Raw genomic sequence first — 23,692 nt, 5'->3', positions numbered from 1 at the left:
TAAGATACACAGAGAGAGGTGACCTGCTGATATCACTTTTAACAACATGGAGCGAGGTGTTGTGAACTGTTGGGAATGATGCTATGTCTGGACTGAGCCCACCAAAGCAGAGTGATAATGTCATCATGCTGCATGAACATTTAATAACCGGAGGAGGTGTATGGATTAACGGTGGGAGTCAACAGAAGCCCCACAAAACTTAAGCCATGGTATAATATTATTAACATTTTAAACATGTTGCAATATGCTATTGAGTATTGCGATAAAATATATTGCGGTTCATTAGCTTTTTTTCAACTGGGAATTATGTCCTAATGGAAAACTTTGACATCTGTTTTCATCTAATAATATGTATTTACAGCAAAATGTATCTATTGGACTAGGTGTAAAAAGGAATTGATGCAATTTCTTCAGCAGGCTATTAAAAGTGTAATTTTTATTTTGTAATATGAATCATTTATATAATAAAAAAATAATGGCGGAATGGTTTGATGAGTAGAAATCATATGCGATCGGTCTTCACAATCACCAGAACTCTGAATTTAACAGTTTTTTGAAAACTTTTTTTTTTTTTTCGGTGTTTTTCAATTATTACATATATAACATATAACTAAAATAGTCTTGGTAGCAAATATGGTATACTATAAAATGAAAAGTCAAGCCAAAAATGAAACAAACAAAAAACATAATTAAAACAGAGGAGAAAAAAATGTTATAATAATTACGATATACAGAAATCTTGAAGATTATGTGCTGCAACTCTTTATATTCTTATTTCCATTTACTCTGACCCCACTCTTGTCTTTGTTTTTATAGGTCTTTACCAACAATTTGTTTCAAAAAGTCAATTTAACACGGTCGAGAGATTCCGGACCAGATTATTAAGCCTTGTTTCCACCCCATCAACAAAACCCCAAAATAAGGGGATATAATGTGTATTAGTGTATTGTAGTGTATTATAATGTAAGAATGTTGGAGAATCAGTGCCAAAATGTACTGAAGTTGTCCTGGCAAATATACTGTATATGTCAGTCAAACACCTTATTAAGAAAGTTTATGTAGGGTTTTCCTTTAATTTGTCAATGGAGGAGACACCTCCATGATATTTAACACAACTTGGCTAACTGTCCCTCTAAAAGGCCTGGTATGTAAAATTAGGGTGGCAATAATCCAACCAAAGTCATTAATCATAACCGCCCACTGCCTTACTGGATGCCTGTTTCCCCGTCACCCTCTCACACCGCCAACACAAAGTAGCTGGTAACCCCCACCCCCCACCCCACCCCACAGATGATAGGACCCCTCCCGACCCAGCCGCAGCTCAGACAACACTAAGCCCAGCTAGCTACTCACAGCCAGTGGCTAACAGCTTCAGACAGGCGTGGGAGCGAGGCTGTATCCAAGCAGGATCTGCCCCCAGAGCTGCCAGGTCAGGCAGGACAAACAGGGGCTCAGGCCAGGAAACGGGCCCTCTGCCTCGGGGCCTGCGGCCTCTTGATAATCCCCTCTTCTCCTAAACCCGCCCCCACCCCACCAGAGCCTCCCTGTACCTCTCTGCACCTCTACGCTCCCACTCGTCCTGCACTGTGGTCAGTCATGTTGTTATTTTAGACACTGTACGTTACACACATGTGCACCAACTTGCACATGCTTTTTTTTTCAGTACAGTAAAGACCTTGCCTTAGTGCCACCCACATTTGTCACTGTGATGTGTTCCCCCACCCAGTAGAAGGATGATGCTGCGGCATAGTTGCCAGAAGAAAATGTTCTGGCATTGTACATTTCTGCAAACCATGAAAAGGTTACATTTGCACATTTCATATCTACAGTATATTAGCGTTTCTAAAGTGATGTAGTATTTGAGCAGATTTTGTCATCAAGAGGTGGAGGGGATGGTTGGTGGCGATGCTTGCAAAGGTGGAAACTTCTGCAGACCACTGTTCAAGACCAAGAAACTGATCATGATTTAGCAAGTCATTGCTGTTTCCTGCAGCTTTTTAGCCCCCAAACCTCTATGTTTTTTAGCAATCCATTGCTCTTAGGCCAAGGTGATTGTTTTTTACCGAGACATTGCTGCTTGGATTTTGCACCCAAAACTGGGTATTTTAAGTCAAAATCTAATCTTTTCCTAACCATAAGCAAATGTTTTTTTACCCAAACATAACCACGATTACAATTGTAACTGTAGTTTGCAGAAACATACAATGCCAACATTTTTCTCTGGCAATTAGGTTAGCTGCGGATATGTAACATTGGAAACTACATTAGGATTTAGAAATCAAAAAGAAAGAGGATAGAGAATGTCATATTTCTGCTATATCACTGCTAAAGTCTTGGCAGGTTCAGCATCCTCTTATGCAGCACCTGAGAGAGAATATTATACAACAATGCACTGAAAAATTATAGAAAAGACTTTTTGTTAACAACTATGGCACAAGGTACATCACACGTTTTCTATATAGCTGTAATCTTGTAATATTCTCACAGACAGTCAGAAGGTGGAGGATTCTTTAAAGTTGGGAGGGCAGGAGCTGAGGCCCCGCTGGTTCAGGCTTATATTACTGACAAATATAATAATGCATTATAGTGCATTAGTATGCATTATGCATTAGTAATGCATAATTCCAAAATGATTTGACTACATTGGAGGCAGTGGTAATTTTAGCCTGAGTCATGCTTTAATTTGTTAACCTGATTACAGAATCCAGAATTAAGATTTAAGGCAGTGCCCAAAATAAATTAGCCTAATTATGCTTTTTGGCATTATATATATTTTTTAAATTTGATTTTATTATGCTGTATACACCAAAATTAAGATATCTAGAGAGAGTCTCAGAAATGCAGCTGATGCCTTGGTGATTTTTGATAGGAAAAAATTAAATAATGACATTTAGAAGTAATATAGTCTAAGTTTTATCAGCCAAGAGCTGAGGGAGGTGGCAACCATCTATCAGAAAGTGTCTTTGTTTTTGTTTTGTTTTTTTGCAAGTTTCATATCTTGCTTCTTCTTGAAATGAACACAGGTTTAATTTGTATTGCTAGATTTAAATCCAGCAAGACATAACTGTAAAACACAAATGGTTGGATATGTGTGCGTCAAAATATCCCAGAAAGCATTAAAATAAGACCAAACAACTGTTGTGTTTGTGACAGAAGGTAACAAGATGTGTGCGTTTCCATAAATGCACAGTGAGTTACGGTTCAGTTTCAGTCAGATGTGCACCTCCTCAGTCTCTGGTGGTCACTGATAGTCAGTCTTTTCCTCTTTATGATCAAATCCTGAGAAATATTGGGGGACAGGCAAAAGTTGCTGAGTAAACACTTGGTATCCATTCATTCGCAAAGTGGCTCCAGGGGATGGGGAGGAGGGGGGGCATGAGAAAAAGAGGGTGAATAAAAGAGTGAGAGACAGAAAGAGAAAGAGAGGGAGACAGAGAGAGAGAGAAACACACGAGAGAGCGCAACCTTTTTCTTGCTCAAGCTCATCAAGTACGGGCCAGGGCTCCTGAAAACGCAGGGATTACCAGGGTACTGGGGCTGTACTGGCCTGGGCCGCCTCTGCTCGCTCCTGCACTGCACGCTACACTGCCCTGCTAAAGCACCGCACATGGTTCTCACACACACAACCAGTCAGGCTTGCTGTATGGTGCTCAACTGTCATTTGCAAAAATTCGCATGGTTGCTCAACATTTACTCACACATACATTTGGTCTTTTCAGGAATTAATAACTCAGTTAATAACCAACTTCATTTGCAACCACTGTGTTGGTCTCTAAAATACATATATATATCCTTAAGTAACACATATATGTATCTCTAAATTAATATCAGCATAGTATTATACATACTGTATGTATTTAAAGGAGCTCTATGCAACGTCCAGTCTTTACGCTACCTTTGCATTTCAACACAGCACCAAACAAACGGCTGCATCATGGCGCTCCAGTGTGTAATTTTAGATAGTGTTCTGGCACCATGGAACAGTGTCTGCTTCTAGTGTGACATATAACATACACATCGACAACTTTCTGAACAATAACAGTGTCATAACATTGCATCAGCAGTCATTTACCATCCCTGTTAAATGGCCATTGATCTCATCCTCCGCTCAGAGGATAAGGAGCACCCAGACCTCATTGTTTTCTTAAATTTGCAAATATTTTCAGCTCTTCTTTAAATCAGCTGCTAACTGCTGCCCACTTTTTAAAAAATGTCTTTCTGTGGTATGCACGCACAACACGCCTTAAAAATGTCACTCCCATCCTGCCCATGGTCCCATCCTGCCGGCCGTTCCTTTTACACAGACCTCAATTCGACACTGTTACTACCTCCGCTGCCAGCTTAAAGGTGAAACTCTGTCTCCCCATTCCGGGATTCTACTTTTTGTACAGAATGGTGAGGCGGCATAACGGTGCAATATTCCTGTCTTGAACAGGCACAGTAAAAAGAACTTATGATTCAGAGTCTGGGATGGGATTGCCAGCACAAAGCTCTCAATATGGAGCTGGGGTTGCTAACAGGGCAAACAGTGTTAACAATACCAACAGTGCTGACAGAGAAACCAGAAGTTGGGGGTTCTATGAGTTTTATGACTATGCTGTCCTGCCACCATGGGTCAGGACCATAGACTGTATTTAAAGATGGACAAAGCACCCCCATTTACCCCCACTATGCTTAACTGAAGCTAAAATATTCCTGATACAGCCGATACAATACTCTGCTCAAGACACCATTACTCCACTATGTCTTTAGCAAGTAGTTGTTAGCTGATTAATGTTCTGAATGCCATGTTTAGAACCTTTAAGATTGGCCATAGAGAAACAGACTTCACTTGGCATAAAATAATAATAATAATCGATTCTGTAATTTCCATTTTTTTGTACAACATAAACTTTTGACCTTTGAAGATTCACTGAATGTTCTTAAGTTTCCGCCTGAATAAACAGCCCACTGCCCCCAAGACACATGTAGGAAATCCCCCAGCGTCCAGCACAGCAGCTCTGGGATGCTGCAAGGGTCATCCACAAGAGTGAGCACCAAGCTTAGGTCACATCCTGTGAAGATAAGCACTGTAATTAAACAATCATCTTGGATGATGTGGAAAACAAGGCTTTGGGTCATTTGATGGAGTCTGTTGCATTGAGACCACGCCTTTCATTGACAAAAAGATTTAGCTTACTGTGGAAGAAAAAGACCAACTGTCTCAGCTTTCCCTCTTACTACATCGGAACTAAAAGTCAACTAAATTGCAATGACCACAATAGTATGGGATATTGGAAAATTATGCTAAACGAAGCTAACTGCCTACTTGCCCCCACTTGATGATGATGAGAGGACATGATGAGAGGACAAACGATAATGAAGAATGGTGTCAATCATCTTATCTAATTCTCTGCAACAAAGAGATTAAGTCCCAAAATGTCAAACTCTTCCTTTTAAAATATATTCTTATATAGCTAATTCCAGTGTTGATAAGTGTTGATTTCCAGTTAGAATTGGTGTTTGTGCATTAACGTAAAGCTTCTGTTGTTACCATTAGGACAAACCCAATGTGATACACCCAATCTATTTGGATTTGGAGATTTGAAAGGGACCTAATGACCAGCATAGCAGTCCAGACAGTGTGAAGGTAAGATGTAAACACTGTCCTAATGCTCCACTGCTTACCATGTTGGCCAACAGAGAGAAGCTTAACTGCTTAATACTGGGAGCTCCTGGCAGGCTGTGTGGGTCTTTCCTTAGCAAACAGTGGATATCATACACCTGTCTACTCTGGAGAGCTGAGATAGCAATTACTGAGGTTCGTAAATTCAATTCTTAAAGGTCTAGTGTGTGGGATTTGAGGGGAAATTATTATATAATACATATACATACATATTCATATTAGCAGAAATTGAATATAATATAATAAGTATGTTTTCTTCAGTGTATAATCCCTGAAAATCACAATTGTCGTGTTTTTGTCACCTTAAAATGCACTGTTTATATCTACATAGGGAACAGGTCCTCATCTGGGTTTTTTCTTTTTACTTGAAATTGCTTTATTAAGTGATTTTACCGATTTAAATCACAGGGTTCGCTTGGAGAGGACACACTTCTGCAGATAATCTGTGTCCCGTTAAAAACCTCCTGAACAATGAACACTGAAAGAATTCTATGCGGGAGTTCATGCTTGGTGCACAGGAGAAGTCTAAGCTGGTTCTCTTTCCGAGATCGTCAAATACCGCCATTTTGTTTGCAGCATCAGAAACTGATGCCAAAAGTCACCTGGCTGGCACTAGGTGCAGCATCATAACACAGCCAGATGAAGCCTGTCATGGCTGTATTATATGCCACTGGATGGTGTTAGGTTGAAACGCTGCCGTGCCAACCTAAACCTATCCACATGCTTTTGTTGCCTAATCATTAACCATGTGCTTTTGACTTCTCATCATTGGTTGCGTTGTCCTTGAACGTCAACAGCAGACGCCGGAGGGTAATATTTAGCTGGAACATTCCACTGACAAAGCGGCGTTATGTGACGACTTTGGATGAGAACATGTTGGATTTGCAGGGATGCCACTAAATCCTTCACACTAGTCTTTTAAATGCCAACTGTTCCTTTAAGATTTTTTTCTTGGCTTCTTGCTTTTTTATTGTGATTTGACAGCTCAAAGCATGAACGGGAAGAGAGGGGATGACATGCAGCAAAGAGCCACAGGCTGGAGTCCAACACACAGCCACTGTGGCGAGGACACTACCTCTGTACATGGGGCACCCACTCTATCAGGTGAGCTAATGGGTGTGCCACTGACTGCTAAATGTTGAATTACTACAAGGGCACTGAGAGAGCACCGAACTCCATGAAGGCCAAATGTCCTCTCTCCTAACAAAAGTGATTCAGATCAGCTCCAAAATTTAATGAGTTCCTCCTGGGCCCATGCAACACCCTTCCACCAAGTTTCATGAAAATCGGGCCAGTAGTTTTTCTGCATATCCATCTGACAAACAAATCAAACCAAATACATAACCTCCTTGGCTGAGGTAATTAATACATATATCTACGAGTAAAAGCACCACAGCGCTGTGTTGTCCTTCAGATATTCAACAGAACGCTGTAAACACTGCCTGTTGGCTTTACTATATGAGGCACTGTGTATTTGAGGCATTCCTGCAAGGCTATGTGGACCAGACTGGCCGACTGGGCAGTGATGAGTAACAGCTTACCGCAAAGGGAAGGAGGGCTGCTGTGTGGGCTGCATGGGTGGGTTGTCAGTGTGTGTGTGTGTGTGTGTGTGTAAAATCATGTGTGCATACATGTGTTAGGAGAGCTCACAAGTTTCCTTTCACTTCAATCAGAGTATGAACTGAAGCTGTTTCATGTTGCATTTTTATCACCCTTCAAGTGGCAGAGCAGAGTATCAGTGAGGTCACAGTGACATAGGCAAATCCTTCGTTAGACGTCAGAGTTTCGGAGCAGAGAGAAAAGGCGAGAGAGGTGGGCTCAGAAAAGAGACAAGGACTTTCATTCAGCAACTTCTTATAGTGCTGTCTTTCAACATGCTCTTCTCACTTCTTTTTCTTTCACTTCAGCTCCTCAGAGTTAGACTGTATCGCTCTTTTCTCTGTAGAAAAATAAGAGACAACCAACCTTAAGTATAAAACATTTATATTATTTAATCACAAGTTTTACTGGTTGAATCCAAAAGTGTCCGTACTGCACGTATCGCCATCATCAACGGCACTTGTTTTCCACCTCAAAGGCAGCTATTGGTCCTGGCATTGCCTGGTGGTGAGAGATGGACAGCCAGCACGCGGACACACCGCTCCAGGGCTTTATTACACTGAGAGAGAGAGGGGAGAGCAATGATAAGACCCGGCCTTTACACAGACTGATAAAGTAGGACACACACATCACATGCATGGCACACACACACATACAAATACAGGCATGTGTTTGTGAGAGATTTGTTTTCGTGCCAAGCCCAAATGTTCAACCTTTATCATGAAAATTCATTAAAGCGGAAAGGTCAGAATAAAACTAGTTTCAATACCTGGATATTATCCAGCAAGCACACTTTGTAACAATATAACTCAACTACTATTTAAAAAAATAGGCCATATTTCACCTATTATTTAAGACTCTGGAAATCAGTTGAGGGAGACCCTCTTTTTCCATGATGCAGAGCATGAGCAAAAACATTTAAGAAAATTAAGCAAACAAATAGCAGTTAAAACAGAAATAAAATCATACCAAACAGTAATAGAAATGTATCAAAGCTAAAAATAAAAATACATAATATTATCACATTATGATGTAGAAGTATAATGTAAAAAAAAATACACACTCAATTAAAACTAAATCTGAAATAAGGCATTTAAACAGGTGTAATGGTAGAAGACTGTCCAAGGTGAAGTCTTTTGCAGATTATTCCATGTATAAAGTGCACTGTAAGAGAAGGACATTTTTCCTAGTTCAGTTCTGATTAAGGAAATGTGGAGCAACAAGCTATTCTGCAACTGAGTATCAAGATTATGTAAACTTAAAAAAATTAAAATATGTGTGTGGAAGCAAATGTCTCAAAGCTTTAGAAATGAATAAAAACCAGTGCTGCTCCTGCCTCACTGCCAAATGTGGCCAGCCAACTTTTTGGTAAAGATGGCAGTGGTGGGTGCTGTAATTATTACCGGTTGTGAACCTTAAGGCTGATTGGTACACAGCATCCAGTGATATGACATCTCCGTAATCCAAAACCGATTAACCCTTTGGAATTTGGAACAACATCATTTTTCTTTCATTTTTCTAATTTCTTGCTTATTTTGGTCATTTCTTCTTTTATTGCTCCTGCCCATCTTCCCATGTTTTTGAAAGAAATCAAGCTAACTCTTGGTTATTCTTTTTCTTTGTTTAAAAAAAAAAGAGGAAAAACTCTTATTTCTGTGTAAAAAGCCAAACACTGTCATCAATATATTAGTCAGGATGTCAATATGGTGCTTAAAATTAAGCCTACCATCCAGCTAGATACCAAGGTATTTGTACTGTGCTACTCTCTCTATAGAAATGCAATTTGCAAAATGAACATTAAAAAATACATTATGATCTTTGAAACATTTAAACACTATTATGGTATACTATAATACAGGGTGAAAAGTCCCTGTATAATTGCCTACATTTTTAAGTTTTCCATGCCCACCTATACAACAGTAGTCCTTCTCTGTCTCTACCCCCGTTGTTTTATCTATCCATGTCTGTGGATGTGATTTGGGACAGGAGTTGCTGGTCAGTGTTTACCACTCAGTCCCACACCCGCTCCCCTCACATTGTCCTCCCCGTTGTCCGAGACCAGCTCAGACACCTGGGATCAGCACCCATTATGTTCTTTAAGACTTGTGACTGTGACACAAGACTGTGTACACAAACAGCCGTTAAACTGCAGGTAAGAGAACTCGCTAAGCAGATACACACACATATGGGATGTGTACATGCAGGTAGATGCACATGAGTGGTTATAACCCTCAGTGGTTTACAAAAGCAAATAAATGTTTGCTTGTAATATTTTTCACCAATATGCAATTTGGACTGGATTCATGATGGTCTGGTTACCTGCTCAGTGTTTACACAGCCATGCAATGTTAGCTGGGATTGGCTCCACCCAAATCATGACACTGACAAGGGAATACATGATAAACAATATGAAAAGATATATAAAGGTGTTTTGATTTTATTTTCAGTCAGTACATAAGAGGGAGACAGAATCTGTGGTGCCTGTATAGACTGAAAATTTAACTTCCCAACTCCCAAACTGTACAGTCAGTGAATGCAGACCTTTACACCCATCTAGTGGTTACTGGAACAACTGTAGTTTTTTGACATCACCCTGCCTTCAATGCAAAGCAGATGTTGCATTCTTTTTCCAACATGTATTTTTGAATGGGGCCCCTATAAAGTCTAGACACATTAAAATGAACACCTGCACATTATAATGCAATAGTCAAGGATATATCAATCTCTTGCAGCTCAGCAAAAAAGAAAAAAGAAAACCCCACGAGCTTCATCACTCTCCCTGTATGAGCAAGAAAATATCATTGTAGAAGAAGAGGGTGAGTGGAGCTAAAATTCTGACTAAGTCACATGTAATACAAAACTGACAATATGATGACTATGAATGAAAGAGTTATTTTAACAGTCCGAATAAGGGATCAGGCCATTGTCACAAAGTTTGAGGAAAAAATCCACCCTCATATGAAACTGAGCTTATGTAAGAATTTTAGATTCTTAAATCTGTATTTCCATGATAAAAATGTCCATCTCCATACACAGAAGATTACAACATCAAAACATGGTAATGTCATCTTACTTTTTTTGGAGCACTACTGGCTGCTGACATTGAATTAGTGAGTAGCTGTAATGGATAATATATTTCAGGTCTGAGGTATTATGTGCAAATTATTTGACTGTAGGGCTTTCACACGTGGATACGAAAATTAGCCCATCTGAGCAAAATCACCATGGTACTGTCATGTTCCATGGACCTTCCTTTGTGGTAAAAATACAGGTAAAATTGATAACAGTAACAATGGCCCAGTTCCATTAGGTGACCCAGTAAGCTATTCCAGGCCTCCTCTAAGTGGAATGGAGCCCTCGTTACACCTGTGCTTTTTCTTCTATGTCTGAGGTGACAAAGGTCTATTGTCCCTTTGACTGTATGTGGAACAAGTGGTCTTTTTCTATTTTTATGTTTAATGACAGAAATAATAACTGAGATATAATATTAAAAAACAGAATGCTTTTAATTTTTAGACTGTGGATGACCTAATGACACAATATGGAGTATATAAAACTATCACTGGATGAAATAAAGCAGGTTGCAGCATGATTATTAACTGCCAGGTCCACCACGGACTGGACAAAGCAGGGCAATAATGGACCTTTAAATGACTGCCCAGTTAACTTGATGAGGAGTTACCTTGTCTAAAAAAGATTAGTATTTATTTATTTACAGTAGTAGAATAAGTACTCTGATATTTTACTTAAGTAAAAGTAGCAGTACCACAGTGTAGAAATACTTTGTTGCAAGTATAAGTCCTGCATTCAAATGTTAGACCACTTGAGTAACATACAAAATTGTCACCATCAAAATGTACTTAAAGTACAAAAAGTAAATGTACTTATTATACAGAAATGCGTACTTCAAAATAATATATAATTATAGATAGATTGTAGATAGGAATTACAGACAATAATAGAGATAATTATAGATTAATTTGAATATCAATTTATTGTTGCAACTGGTAAAGGTGGTGCTGATTTTATTAACTTTATATGTTGCTGTGTAGTTTTATCTAGGCCTACAAGGATAGGATACCATATTTCACTTGATAAAATTTTTAATTAATATTCTGCTTGTGTAAAGCAACTAGCTGCTAAAGTTATCAAATGAACAAAGGTAAAATAATATTACTAATATTAACATAGAATTTATTTTATAGCACCTTTTTTTAGGAGAAGAAATGCAGCCCAATGTGCTTAACAACCAAGAATTTGCATGTACCAAGAGCTTCACATGAAAAGACATAGAAGACATAAGGACACAACATTTTGCATAACATTTTAACATTCAGATGTCAAAATGTTACACTCCTCAAGGACATTTATGCCTCTCAAAGTTTTTTCTACATTTTATGCTTCAAAGTATTCATTTTTTTTTCAGTTGACTACGAAGAAGTTGAAGTTATCTTTTAGCTTCTTCCTCTGACACTCCTCCAATTGAACTCATATCATCTTCAGTTTAAAGCAGCTCAGCTTTCATTTCTGCAAATTTTGCAGATGTTTCTGGCAATTTGTAGCATATTTCTCCATTTTCAGACATGTTTTTAAATTCCTTTCCGCTTTAAGCATCCACATGCATGTTCCACAAGTAATGCATTTTCAACTTTTAACTATATTTATATAATTAGTAAGTCATTCTGACAGATATACCCTGATTGACAGTGACAGCTACTTTTCTTTTGCCAACATTTATAGAGGTAGTAGGACATTCTGATAGATATTTCCTGTCTGATTAAATGATATATGCTACTTTTATCAACATTGATAGAGATAGTAGGTCACCCTGATCAATATTTCCTACCTAACAGAATAACCTACTCTACTTTTAACTACATTTGTACAATTAGTAGATCATTCTGATGACATTTCCTACCTGACAGAATAAGCTACTCTAATTCTTACTACATTTATAGAGATAGTAGGTCATTCTAATGGATATTTCTTATCTGATGAACTGATATAATCTACTTTTATCTACATTTATAGAGGTGGGAGGTCCTTCTGATAGATATTTCTTATCTGACAGAATAAGCTACTCTATTTATAACTACCTCTACAGAATTAGTGGGTCATTCTGATGACATTTTCTACCTGACAAATATCGCTACTCTACTTCTAACTACATTTTTAGAGGCAGTATGCCATCTTTCCTAATTGAAATAATGACCTGCTCTATTTTAACTACATTTATAGGATTAGTAGGTCATTCTGATAGATGTTTTACACCTGAAATACTCTGGAGGGATGGTTTTAAAAAATGTCTTCAGTTAAGAAAACAAAGATATAACAGTAGGTGGCGATAATGCTCCACCCGGTTGCAAGTCACCATGTAAAAAGAAGAAGATGAGCGGAACAAATGTATCGATGCTTGTTTCTGCCGGTTTACAAAAGTGTCGTACGGGCGGTTTGCTTCAAAACATAATGGCGTCGAGAAAAACATCAACAGCGCCAAACAGTTTAAAAAGTACCTCAACTGACGCTAAAAGGTAAAACTTGTTGTATTTTTACTTTCTTTTAAGCGACCTCCTTGTGTTTTGGTAAATTTGTTGCCACTTACGTGTGAAAAGAATTTAACGGAACGCTAGAGAAGACACAGTCCGGCTAAGCCGTTTTAGTTAACACACATTACGTTTCGTTATAGTCTTTATTTAGCTAAAACTACATACGACATATTTATATAAAGTACAGCCAGACTATACAGGCAAATGCTTGTAACGCCTTTATGCTCTAGTGTATTGTGACAAAGTATTAACATTGCTAACTACTGTAAGCTAACATTATAGCTAACCTTCCGTTTATAAAATAGTAACAATAAAATTACATTTAGTTATATTTCAGGACGCTCAAAGTCACCTTACAGAAACAACCTCTTTTTAAAGTCAGCTTTGCAAGTTATGCTCTCATTTCTACAACATTAAATGTGCCTGCTACTTATTTTGGTTGTTTTCAGCTCGAAAAGTGGGAACAATGTCAATAAATCTAACACAAGTGGAACTGGGAAGAAAACTGTTAAATGTAAGTATTAGTAATGATTCACGTAAGTGATATTTTTATAAGTATTGTAAGTAATTTTTCAAGTACTGTTCATTTTAAAACAACTGCCTTAGGTTGAGCAAAAGAATAAAACAAAAATATGATGTAAAGATAAATAGAAATAAGGAACAGGGCCATCTCAAACATATTTAGTAATGAAAATAGTTTAAGAGCTGTCTTGTCAGAAGTTCATTGTTAGCCTAATTTTAGTAGTGATATGATTTATCAGATGTGTCAGATGGTTAACTTCATGTCAACGAATCCTGTTATGTCCTCGCCCAGAGTTTTAAAACTGTCCCTCCAACACAATTGCCATAAAGTGGCACTCCAACCTGAAACTCACGTACACTGCTGTGTACAAAGCATGGTATTTAATATACTAGAATGACTTTGCAAAACAGTTGAAATAAATGTGCTCATCTTGACTGGAGTCTTTGAAATACTTAAATAAAGTCTTTTTTAAGGAGATTTGTAGCTGATATCGTACATGAGGCATACAAGGTTGGAAATTAGCACCAGCCAAATTGTGGTAAAATATTGCAAGTGACTGTTAGATTTGCTGAACTCACTAGACAAAAATGCAATGGTAATCTGTTTAGTGGCTGCTAAATTTTGGAATCTACTTTAGTAGATCTACAAAAAAGTTAATTTTCCGACTTTGGAGCCATGCAAGGTCAGAAATGTTGAATTAGGGTTAACTAAACTGTATTGATTTCTTTATTTTTTTTTTAATCTTTTCATCAAACTGTAGCAAGTGGGACTATTGTCAAGTCTCGTTATATGCAGTCTGCTGAGAAGACATCTCTTTCAAAGGTAATGCTTTTTTTTTTTTTTTTTTAGTGCTCCACATGTATTCCAGCTACGTTGGGTATTGTTACTTAGGATATGGACATTAGCTTCTGATATTCTGTGAAATGTTTAGATGATCAGATAAATTCTGCCTCCTCTGTGTCTATGCAGTTCAGGTGTCTGTAGTTGTCACACCTTTGATGTTACACATCGTTGTACCCCTTTAACCATTAACAGAGTAACTCGACCAACGAGTCAATTGCTGTGCCACCGAGGCCTTCCTCACCTAAACCCAGTGGTGTCAAACCGAGGGTCGGCACTCCGCCCAGACGCTCACTGGCCCCACAGGCTCTAGCAACATGTAAGTGTTTCCTACCGTGATAACTGTAAATGTTCATTTGCACAGTTCTTCATTATAGATTAGTGCATTTTTCATTTTGAAAATGTACATTTAAATTAAATGAAGAAGGTTTTTCTTTTTTTTTTTTAGGTGTAAAGGCTGTTGTTGATACGGGGATTGTATTTGATCTTTGTTCAATCAAACAAATTTTTTTTTAACATGGAATTATACTCCAACTCCAGGAAAATATAATCCCATCAGCTCCTTTAACTTGTGGTCTGTAGTTAGTTTTTGTGTCCTCTTAATATTGTTGGCTGCTGCTTAATAATTGTCTATGTTTGCGTATGGTTCTGGTAATCCATGTGGAATGATTTAACTAGCCACGAATCCCCACCTGAACAAGACTGGTTGAGTCAATGACAAAACTGTTAAAATCTTGCAGTGAAACATGGTACTGCAGAGATATTTTTAAAAACTTTTCCCCCTTGAGTTCTGCTTGAGTCTGTAACATTGTCTAAATAAGAACAATAAATGCTATTCATGTTATCTTTCTTACAGCAATGGTGTCACATGCAACTGAGCCTTCACTGCTTGGAAAAAGTATTCTGCAGTCCACTTTCTCAGACGGACATTGCTTTCGACCAGATTTTGACATTTCAGTCATTAAAGGTAAACTGATTTACACTATTAACATGCTGTAGATTATTTATAAATAAGAGTATCCTGTAACACTATTTTTGTTTATCTCTCTTAGATAAAACAGTGATTGAAAATGCAGTAGAGCCTGAGAGAAATCCAGAGAATGAGAAGAGGATCATTGAGATGCAAACATTCCTCCTGGCCTACCTCACAGCTAAGGTGAGTGAGTCTAACATACAAGTGTATTTGATGTACTGAAACCTGATATCAGTGCATGTGGTTTGAAAGCAGCTTTTAGCATATCAGTGAAGTTTTTTTTTTTTTTTTTAAATAGAACGCTATGATATGAGTAGTTTGTTGACTTGTCCACTGCGCTTTGTGTGAAAAACATCTAGTCTGAGTCCCACACTGTGTGTCATATGGCTCTATCTCTTTGATGTTTGACTTAAGATGGAGAGCAATACTGCGAAGCTCAAGGCTGAAGCAGAAGCAAGGATCATGCAGGAGATGGAGGAAGAGGAGGCGCTGCATAATGAGGTCCAGGAGAAGAAGCGTCAGTACCTCCTCATGGAGAAGGACAGGCTAGCCAATGAGCTGCTGGATTTACAGGTCAGCAAGTCACCTTCTCTGAAGTGACCTTTGTTTGATATGCGGTCTTTCTTAAAAAAAAACAAACTCTTATTGCATGTTAAAATAGACAAGTGAAAGAAGAACGCGTTTTTTTTTTACCGCCAGTGTGATTGATCACGATTTTAGTGACAGACTAAAATCTTGAATTAGTTGAATATCACCTAATTGCTCAGCAACAAATTAATGACTCAGAAATGTTTCTTGCTTGTTATATCGAAGGTGTTTCTCACGTAACATATACATTATATTGTCAGGCTGTATGGCGGAGTATCATAACACACAAACTGAAATATTCATCACTGGAGACACTTTATTACTATTGCATGCTCACAATCCACTGAAGCTTATTGAGTCACATCTGTGCTGACTTATCATTAGGTATAGTCAGAACAGCTGGAGAATAGCTGGTTTACACTTTTTTTTTAGGTATCGGATGTTTTTTAAAAATGTGTGTAAAATAGTATGGGTGCATGATTCTCATCTTACCAATATTATTATTGTCCATCAGATTGCAGCTCTGACTCCTGTGGCAGAAACTGCCAAGCATTTCACAAAGGACTACAAGTCTTTTGCCACTGCTGTTGACACCACCCGACATGAGCTGCCTGTCAAGAATTTCTACATTGACGGGGACAGAAGGGAATTTCTAGGTTGTTACTATGTTTAAAAGTTGTTTTTTTTTAAGTTGCACAAAACACAATATTTACCATCAGTGCCTTTTTACCACTAAAAAACTCAGCTTATCTGCATCATCAGGACTGTGTGTAAAGGCTTTGATCAGATTAACTTTGGCCACATGTGATATCTGTAATCTGTTACTGATTCTAAAATTGGTAAATTTTAATTAGTGCTATCTTTCTCTAACACAGTCTTTTCCACTTGGAACCTAAAAAACAAACAGGAATCTCTAATGTATCACACCCAATATTATGACTCTAGCAGATATAATTGTGCATCAAGGTTTGCAGGTTCTTCACAAAAGAAATATAAGTGTAAATAATGTGCTCATGGAAATTTTAATTATTTTATGTAATCTACCGAGTGTGTCTTCTTGTAAACACCAAACGGTGCAGTTATATGTAATTGCAGGAACTTATGATAAATGATATTAAAATTACAATGACCCATTTGTACCCCTTTTAGATAAAGCTGAGGCTTGCCTGAAGGAGAGTGAGACGTTGCTGATGGAGTGCACGGAGGGAGATTATAAGGACAACAGCACATCCCTGGAGTGCCTCAGGGACATGAAAACGACCTCAAAGGAGATCAGTCAGCATCTGTCAGGGTAGGCACATACTGTATACAGAACAGGCCTTCTTGAAAGAGGAGATTATGTGAATACATGATGCTCTGTGTCAATTTATTAATTTATTCCCTTTTGTTCCTCCCCAGATGATTTCACTGTGACATAAGTGCTTTGCTATAATTGCTCATGACAACGTCTTGTTTAAAGATATTTAAATTTTGTATTTATATAGTTAAAACAAGACAGTTAAGATTGTTAACAATACATCCTGACTGAGCAGGTTGCATATGTACTCAAACATTTGTGTTTTTCAATTTTTCCAGTACATTTTCAGAGCTACTGGAGCTGTCATCGTTGATCTGCCGCCACACAGTCCATGTCCAGCAGGCCACGGAGGAAGAACAGCTTGGCACCGGGAGAACCCACAAACTCTTCTGCCCCAAACAGTGAATCACACCACACAGCATGGGATACACAGTACATGCACTTTCGATACCCCTCAACCCCAAATTTTCCCCAGTTTGCATATGTTTGTACCATTTGGGACTTGTCTGATTTCTTTGCAGCTGTATTATGAGATGTTGTAAAAGTTTAATAATAACTGATACTGTTTTATAGATGGAACAATAAAAAAGTATAAATGAAACAGTCAACATAGGCATTCCAATGAGAAGCAACAATATGCAAGAACATGGTATTCCAGTTTTTTGTCGTATTAAATACAGCTGCAAAAAAATATCTTAATGCTAATGGAGTTTGCCTCTGAGGAAATAAGTAAATGAGCAGAGCTGTAACAGTCAGAGGGCAAAGACAAGTTTAACTATATGTTAGATTTATGTTGCTTGTTAACCATTTTAAATCGGCGCAAATTGGTTTGATTTATTTCAAAAAGATGGGGAGAAGGCAAAGGGCAACACAACAAGACATGGCCCAAAACTTTGCGAAAAACTTAGGTAATTTTCTTTTTTTTTTAATTGACAATGAGCAAAGAAAAAAAAGTAAAACACAAAAACAAACAAGAAAATCACAAAAAAGTGCTGAAATTGAAATTATTTTATATATTTAATAAAAATAATTTAATTACCTAAAAAGCCATTTTTAGGTGATTTTCTTGTTACCTTTTTTTTATTTATTGCAATTTGTGGGACATTACTTGCCAAGTTCGTCAATGCGTTCCCCCCATGTTTTTGAAAGAAAACTAATTTGTACAGATTTAAATAGCAGCTTGTGAGGGGCATATGAACGCAGCACATGAAAACTTATGTCAATCAAGTTTCAAAGGGTCGATAGAAAACGATGACAAATTCTCATTGATAATGATGTGATTTAGAAGCAGTGTTAAGTCAGGCTTTATGAATGATATCTGCTATTTATTATCCCCACTTTGTGCCTCGTATGTCGTCCAAGAAATTTAACATGAGAGTTAAAAACTGAGGTTTGTTTTCACACGTCTGGAAATAGTGAAACAATCGCTGTTGCACGGTATATATAATTTACTCCAGAGACCCGTGCTTTCAACGTGTAAACAATCGAGTCCAATTCCGGATGTGACGTAACACCAAAACAACAATGACGCATTTTTATTGGCTTCATTCTGGAAAGTGACGAGCGGTCTTTTCTGAGGGACCAATGAACCGCAGGAGAGCGCCTCGTAGCATGTGAGTACATGGGTTTTTATTCCACCTGTATCAAACATTTCGTATAAAATGACAACCCAAGCCACGTTTTTATTATATGTTGACTGCTTGGTTCGTGTAATTTACGGATTGTTAATAGTAGAAATGTTATTCGCGCGCTATATAACGTTGTTAGCTAGCTAGCTGCCGGAGCAGGCTAATGACTGAAGCTAGGTATCAGTCTAGTAGCTTCTGAAAGCTACCAGTTTGTTGTAGTGGTCAGCGTTGCTGTGCTGTTGTGTTACATTAGATAAAGTATAAAGTAAGGTTGTTAGATAGTGCTAGCATGACAGATATAATTACATCGCACGTTAACGATTCACTTTGATTAAAAAAAAAGATATGTACTTGCTTAAACTCAACATTGAGTTTGTGAGAACAAAATGCAGCTAATTTAAACGTAAACCTAACTCAAACATTGATAAGTTGTGCTGCATTCATAAGCTGATTGTGAAACCATCTCCGTTATTGTTTCAAACAGTGACATTTAATGTGAAAGAATAGGAGGTGAAGTAAAAGTTAAGTTAGCATAATGCATCTTGTAACATAAAGACAACCTTTAAATCTGTTTTGTATTACACAAAGAAACAACCATATATAGTTAAGGGTGTGTGCAAGTGCATAAGAAGTAGTAAAATGTGAGTGAGTGTAAAATACTAATACTGTCTTTTTACTTTATACTTGCACCTAGCTGATAGCAAGGTGTAGTTCAACTTGACTCTCGGTGATAGCCGTATTCTTACATAAGGCTTCATATATACCCTTTAATTTTGGTTTGAAATTATCCTAAAGGTCTTAAAATGCTTTAAATATAAATGTCTGATACCTGTAGACACCCTGCAGTTAGAGTAAAGTTAAACATTCCTGTTATGTGTCTGTGGTTACAGGTTGTTGTCAGGTGATAATAAGGGCCAACATACAAGATTTAAAGCAAGTTTTCGTGTATGACTTGTATCTGATTCCTTTTATATGAGACTACAATTTCAGTGATTAACCACCGTGTTTCTCTTAAGCAGCTCTCACTCTCAGAGGAGGGGTGCACTAGCAGCAGGAGATTGGAGACAGAGGAATGAAGAGCAGTGGCGAGGCCATGTCAAAGCACAGGCAAAAGAGGTGGAAAAGGATGAGAGACATGAGCAGCATGGGAAAGAAACCGTGCCCAGGGGAACCTGCCAAACCATGTGCCCTGCTCGTGAGCTGCAGTCCCGTGAGACGCAGAACCGCCTTCACCGTTTCGAGATGTTAGCAGGCACAGAAAGAGACAGACGACCTAAGGGAGACACCTTGCGTGCTGTTAAAGAGTATTCCAGACCAGCAGCTGGGAAAGACTCAACACGCCAGACTGATCTCCGTCCTCCTGCTGTGCTGCTGAAAACTGTGTGTTACCTTATTGATGAAATTGTTGCCTCCCCTAACCTGCATCCTTGGACTGAGGTAAGTTGTTTTTTCCAGTCACTCAGTTTTTACTGTTGTTTACTAGATTTTAGTCAAACTATAGTTCGTATTGTTCACTTAGAATTTCAACTTTTGGCATCATCTGCACACCTTTAATCACATCTGAAACACCGGTTACATTTTACTTTACTGTTGCACACAGTCAGCACAGATTCATGTTAGCATCCTCCAAACAGTATAAATGTCCAACAAACTACTCTTTAGGATGTCAGAAAGGTCCAAAATGACCACATAACAGTGAGTTAATACTTTGCTTTTGGACAAACAACACTACTTTACAAGGCACAAGCTGTGTGTTTTGCTGCCTAACAAACTGGAAAAAAACTTTCAGCGATCAGTTGGCATAGAATTTACATAAATATCTTGCAGAAAACAAAAATATAACATCACAGTTTCTAGGTTGGAGGCTGGTTAATTTGATTCTGATATAGCTAATTTGTTACCAGGCCAGTAAGAGCACTGTAATAATGAAGTTGCAATCATAAATACATAAAATACATTTTTGCACAACATATATTTACATAAATTGATAATGTCTGTCAGGTGTACAGCTTTGTGTTTGATCGGCTGCGTGGTGTGAAGCAGGACATGATCATCCAGAGGGTGTCCGGGAAAGACTGTGTGGCCATTTTAGAGCGGACAGTGCGTTTCCTCATCTACGCCTCTTATCGGCTCTGTGGTGAGCCCCTGCGGTTCTACGATCCACGCATTAATGACACACACCTACAGGAGAATCTCAGCTGGCTGTTGGATTGCTATAAGACTGAAATGGGGCTGCATCCCAATCAGGAAGAGTTCCACGCTCTCTGTCTGCTGTACAACTTGGGTTGGTCACTGTGTTTAATTGTCTAATTCAAGTTTTTTCTTTGTGTGGTTGTTTAAGCATCATATAAAATTACATATGCAGACGATTGAAGGCAGAGATCTGCTGAAGTCAGTTTAGCAGTCCTTTTTTGAATGCTTTTTGTTTTGCTTTATGATTAGATTGATTTCTTTACGTTTGCTTGCTTTTTTCCGTCTCCCTCAGGTTCACCTCGCGCCGCACAGCACATCATGGAGCTCCCTGAGCGACTCCGCAGCTCTGCTGCCATCACACTCGCTCTGTCCATCAACCGAGCTTTTCTGGAGTCAAACCCTGTACGCATGCTTCGATTAGCTCAGAAGTTGAACTTCCTACAGAGCTGTGCTCTGCACCGTCACCTGGTGACATGTCGTAGAGATCTGCTGCTAATATACAGCCACGGATTCAGCAGCCGCAACTGTCGCTTTCCTCTTGACGCACTAGCTCAGCTCTTGTCCTTAGACACATCACTCACAACTCAACTCTGTCAGGAGTACGGAGTGGAGGTTTACCAGGACAACCAAGTGGTTTTCTCCAAGGCTGTGTTCACTGAGCCTGAACAGGGGAAACTGCACTGCAAACTGTATCACAACTTTGTGGCTGAGAAGGAGAGAGACCTCTCTGTTCAGAACATCATTCATGGCTGTGCTTGAGGAATAAAAGGATTAAATCAGTAAAACAACTATCTGAGGGTCAGGGCTGTTTGTTCCTGTCCCTGCACAGGGAGATATGTGCCATTTTCAGGGAGTCTGTTTTAAGGGCACTTGAGCAGTGGTTTTATCTTTCTACTCTTGTTGTGTTTTGCATTTGAGCCTTAACGCATCCTTCCAGGACACATGTTCAACATAAAGGTCAGGGCTTGTTGTTTGTTAAACTATTGATCTGCCACGCTCCACCTGGGAATAGCTTGAACTCCTGGTGCCTGAATTACTTCAAGATGTGAATTGGGGCTGCGCAATATGCAAAATGAAAGGTATTGTGATTATTTTGACAGAATATAATTTTTGTATTTCATTTTTTTACATAGAAACAAGAAAAAGGATGATTGATTTTTGCTGTACCTGTGCCAAAGCAGCATGTTTCCTCAGGTCTGGAATATCATTTATAGGCTGGAGCATTTCTGTAGTACTGCAATACTTCATTTATGATAATTTGTTGTGACACATTTTATCTTAAGCAGAAATTGCAGCCTCTGCAATTGTGCGATTGATTGTACAGCCCTCATGAATTACTTTTATATTGTTACTCTTTACAGGTTATGCTGTTACTGTGTAAAAGTTATGTTGAGATCGAATGTTTTAGTGAAGCATATTTGAAAATCCCCTGGACAATCTACTGTGCAAAAGTGTTCATTCATTGTCATCAATGCATTACCTCAGAAGCAAGTTAATAAATATTTGTTACCTAAAAGAGAAACATGCCTAATTCCTTTTTTTGACCTATAAGATAACTGCATCTCCGCTCAGCTACCACTTGAGGGCGGCAGATATCTGTGACGCCACCAGTAAACTCCAACAAGTACAAAAATAAATGACTGAAATGTCTACGCTTCTGCATAAAATATTTGTTTTGTGGGTTTTTTTAAAACTTTGTTTTGCAGTTTAGCAGTTTATTAATGCAAAAAGAGCTGGTTCAAGCTGGTAAAACGTCTAAGATGTCAACAAGAAACAGAAGTATGTGAAATGTGCAGGTAATTTATCGTGGTTAGAGCAGCAGGCTCCGTGGCGCTCCTTACACTGGGGTTAGTCATGCTCCCGCAGCACACAAGTGAGAGGAGCTATTGAAGTGAATGAAGCGCAGACTGACGCCGATCGCCTCCTCACCCGCTGCTGGAGGAGCGAGGGGGGGGTGGGGGGGGCATCCACCGACTTGAAAGAGATCTCCAGGAACTATCGGGGAAGCAACAGTTGCACGGATTTTACATGTCAAACATCTCTGTACAGTGACATTTCTGCTCGCTGAAGTGGGAGGACGCTTACAATTTGTAATGCTGAAATATGAGAGAACGGAACCGGGGCGGGTGAAGGCACATGGGAGAGGACTGTCCGTGTACTCGGGGCTCTAAGAGGAGAAAAAAAAAACACACGATTTGCTTGAAACTGGATTTGGCGAAGTGGGATGATTACAAAAAGTTGATCTTTGGTTCCGGACTAAGCTCTGCACACCTTTCACGCCAACCGACCTCAATGGATACATAGACTGAGAGAGCTGCAGACACAGACTCGTTGAGATTTCATTTACATTTTCATTAGAGTTGGAAGATCCCAAATCTCTTTGAGAGGGGAGAGCCGATATCCAGCATTATTTCGGTTTCTGGGACCAAAATGTTGCGGTTGTCTTTGACAGCTTTGAGTCTTTCATGGACTTTGTTCATCTGCAACGTGAGCAGAAGTTATGCACAAGAAAGACAGTAAGTAGCCTGTGGTGCATGTGTTGTCTTTGAAGTGGAGTGCGGTGCTTTAACCTCACTACAAGCATTTCCGATGCTCTCGGTCAGGAATTGTAATATAGAGAACTTTAAACTCAGCCTCAGAGTTGAAACACAACGGAAAACTCCGCGTGATCAGAGCAACACGAGCCTTTTAATTTAAACAGCTATAAGCAGCAAGTCTATTGGGTATTTTTTGTGATATCTACTGCATAAGCAACATGTCCTTATCTGTCAGATGTTCATATTTTTTTGTGGATATGTGAGGATTTACAGGGTGTTTTATCAGAGTCTCTGATGACAACA

General features: G+C 38.7%; 4 protein-coding genes across 6 annotated transcripts in view; all 4 read left to right on the top strand.

Moving 5' to 3' along the window:
• The window catches only part of LOC121938213 (uncharacterized), a 44,396-nt gene extending 34,316 nt beyond the window's left edge, over positions 1-10,080 (top strand). Inside the window, exons 5-7 of the mRNA XM_088077281.1 lie at positions 5,540-5,629; positions 6,650-6,769; positions 9,997-10,080. Coding sequence (XP_087933407.1) covers positions 5,540-5,598 — 59 coding nt within the window. The 3' untranslated portion in view covers positions 5,599-5,629; positions 6,650-6,769; positions 9,997-10,080. The remainder of the gene's footprint in view (positions 1-5,539; positions 5,630-6,649; positions 6,770-9,996) is intronic.
• Positions 10,081-12,644: 2,564 nt separating this feature from the next.
• On the top strand, positions 12,645-17,639 carry haus8 (HAUS augmin like complex subunit 8). Its single transcript, XM_042483969.2, has 10 exons — positions 12,645-12,795; positions 13,260-13,324; positions 14,094-14,155; positions 14,369-14,492; positions 15,030-15,140; positions 15,226-15,329; positions 15,561-15,719; positions 16,249-16,390; positions 16,884-17,025; positions 17,310-17,639. The coding sequence occupies exons 1-10, from the start codon at positions 12,653-12,655 to the stop codon at positions 17,434-17,436; spliced, it is 1,179 nt and encodes a 392-aa protein (XP_042339903.2). The 5' UTR covers positions 12,645-12,652; the 3' UTR covers positions 17,437-17,639.
• Positions 17,640-18,490: 851 nt separating this feature from the next.
• Positions 18,491-22,374, top strand: sac3d1 (SAC3 domain containing 1). Of its 2 annotated transcripts, none has more exons than XM_042517023.2 (4): positions 18,491-18,644; positions 19,679-20,096; positions 20,661-20,943; positions 21,145-22,374. In XM_042517023.2, the coding sequence occupies exons 1-4, from the start codon at positions 18,616-18,618 to the stop codon at positions 21,609-21,611; spliced, it is 1,197 nt and encodes a 398-aa protein (XP_042372957.1). In that variant the 5' UTR covers positions 18,491-18,615; the 3' UTR covers positions 21,612-22,374. The 2 variants fall into 2 exon arrangements, with proteins under 2 accessions (XP_042372957.1, XP_087933935.1); XM_088077809.1 differs by lacking the exon at positions 18,491-18,644 and adding an exon at positions 18,706-18,734.
• Positions 22,375-22,745: 371 nt separating this feature from the next.
• The window catches only part of cpamd8 (C3 and PZP like alpha-2-macroglobulin domain containing 8), a 59,754-nt gene continuing 58,807 nt past the window's right edge, over positions 22,746-23,692 (top strand). The window contains exon 1 of one of the 2 annotated variants that reach the window (XM_042483645.2): positions 22,746-23,368. In XM_042483645.2, the coding sequence (XP_042339579.1) occupies positions 23,283-23,368 (86 nt within the window). In that variant the 5' untranslated portion in view covers positions 22,746-23,282. The remainder of the gene's footprint in view (positions 23,369-23,692) is intronic. The other variant, XM_042483644.2, reaches the window with a different exon arrangement.

This window comes from Plectropomus leopardus, chromosome 5, assembly GCF_026936395.1.
Source record: "Plectropomus leopardus strain MGB_pleo_1.0 chromosome 5, ASM2693639v1, whole genome shotgun sequence".
NCBI lineage: Eukaryota > Metazoa > Chordata > Actinopteri > Perciformes > Serranidae > Plectropomus > Plectropomus leopardus.
This window is presented reverse-complemented; position numbering and strand designations above follow the sequence as displayed.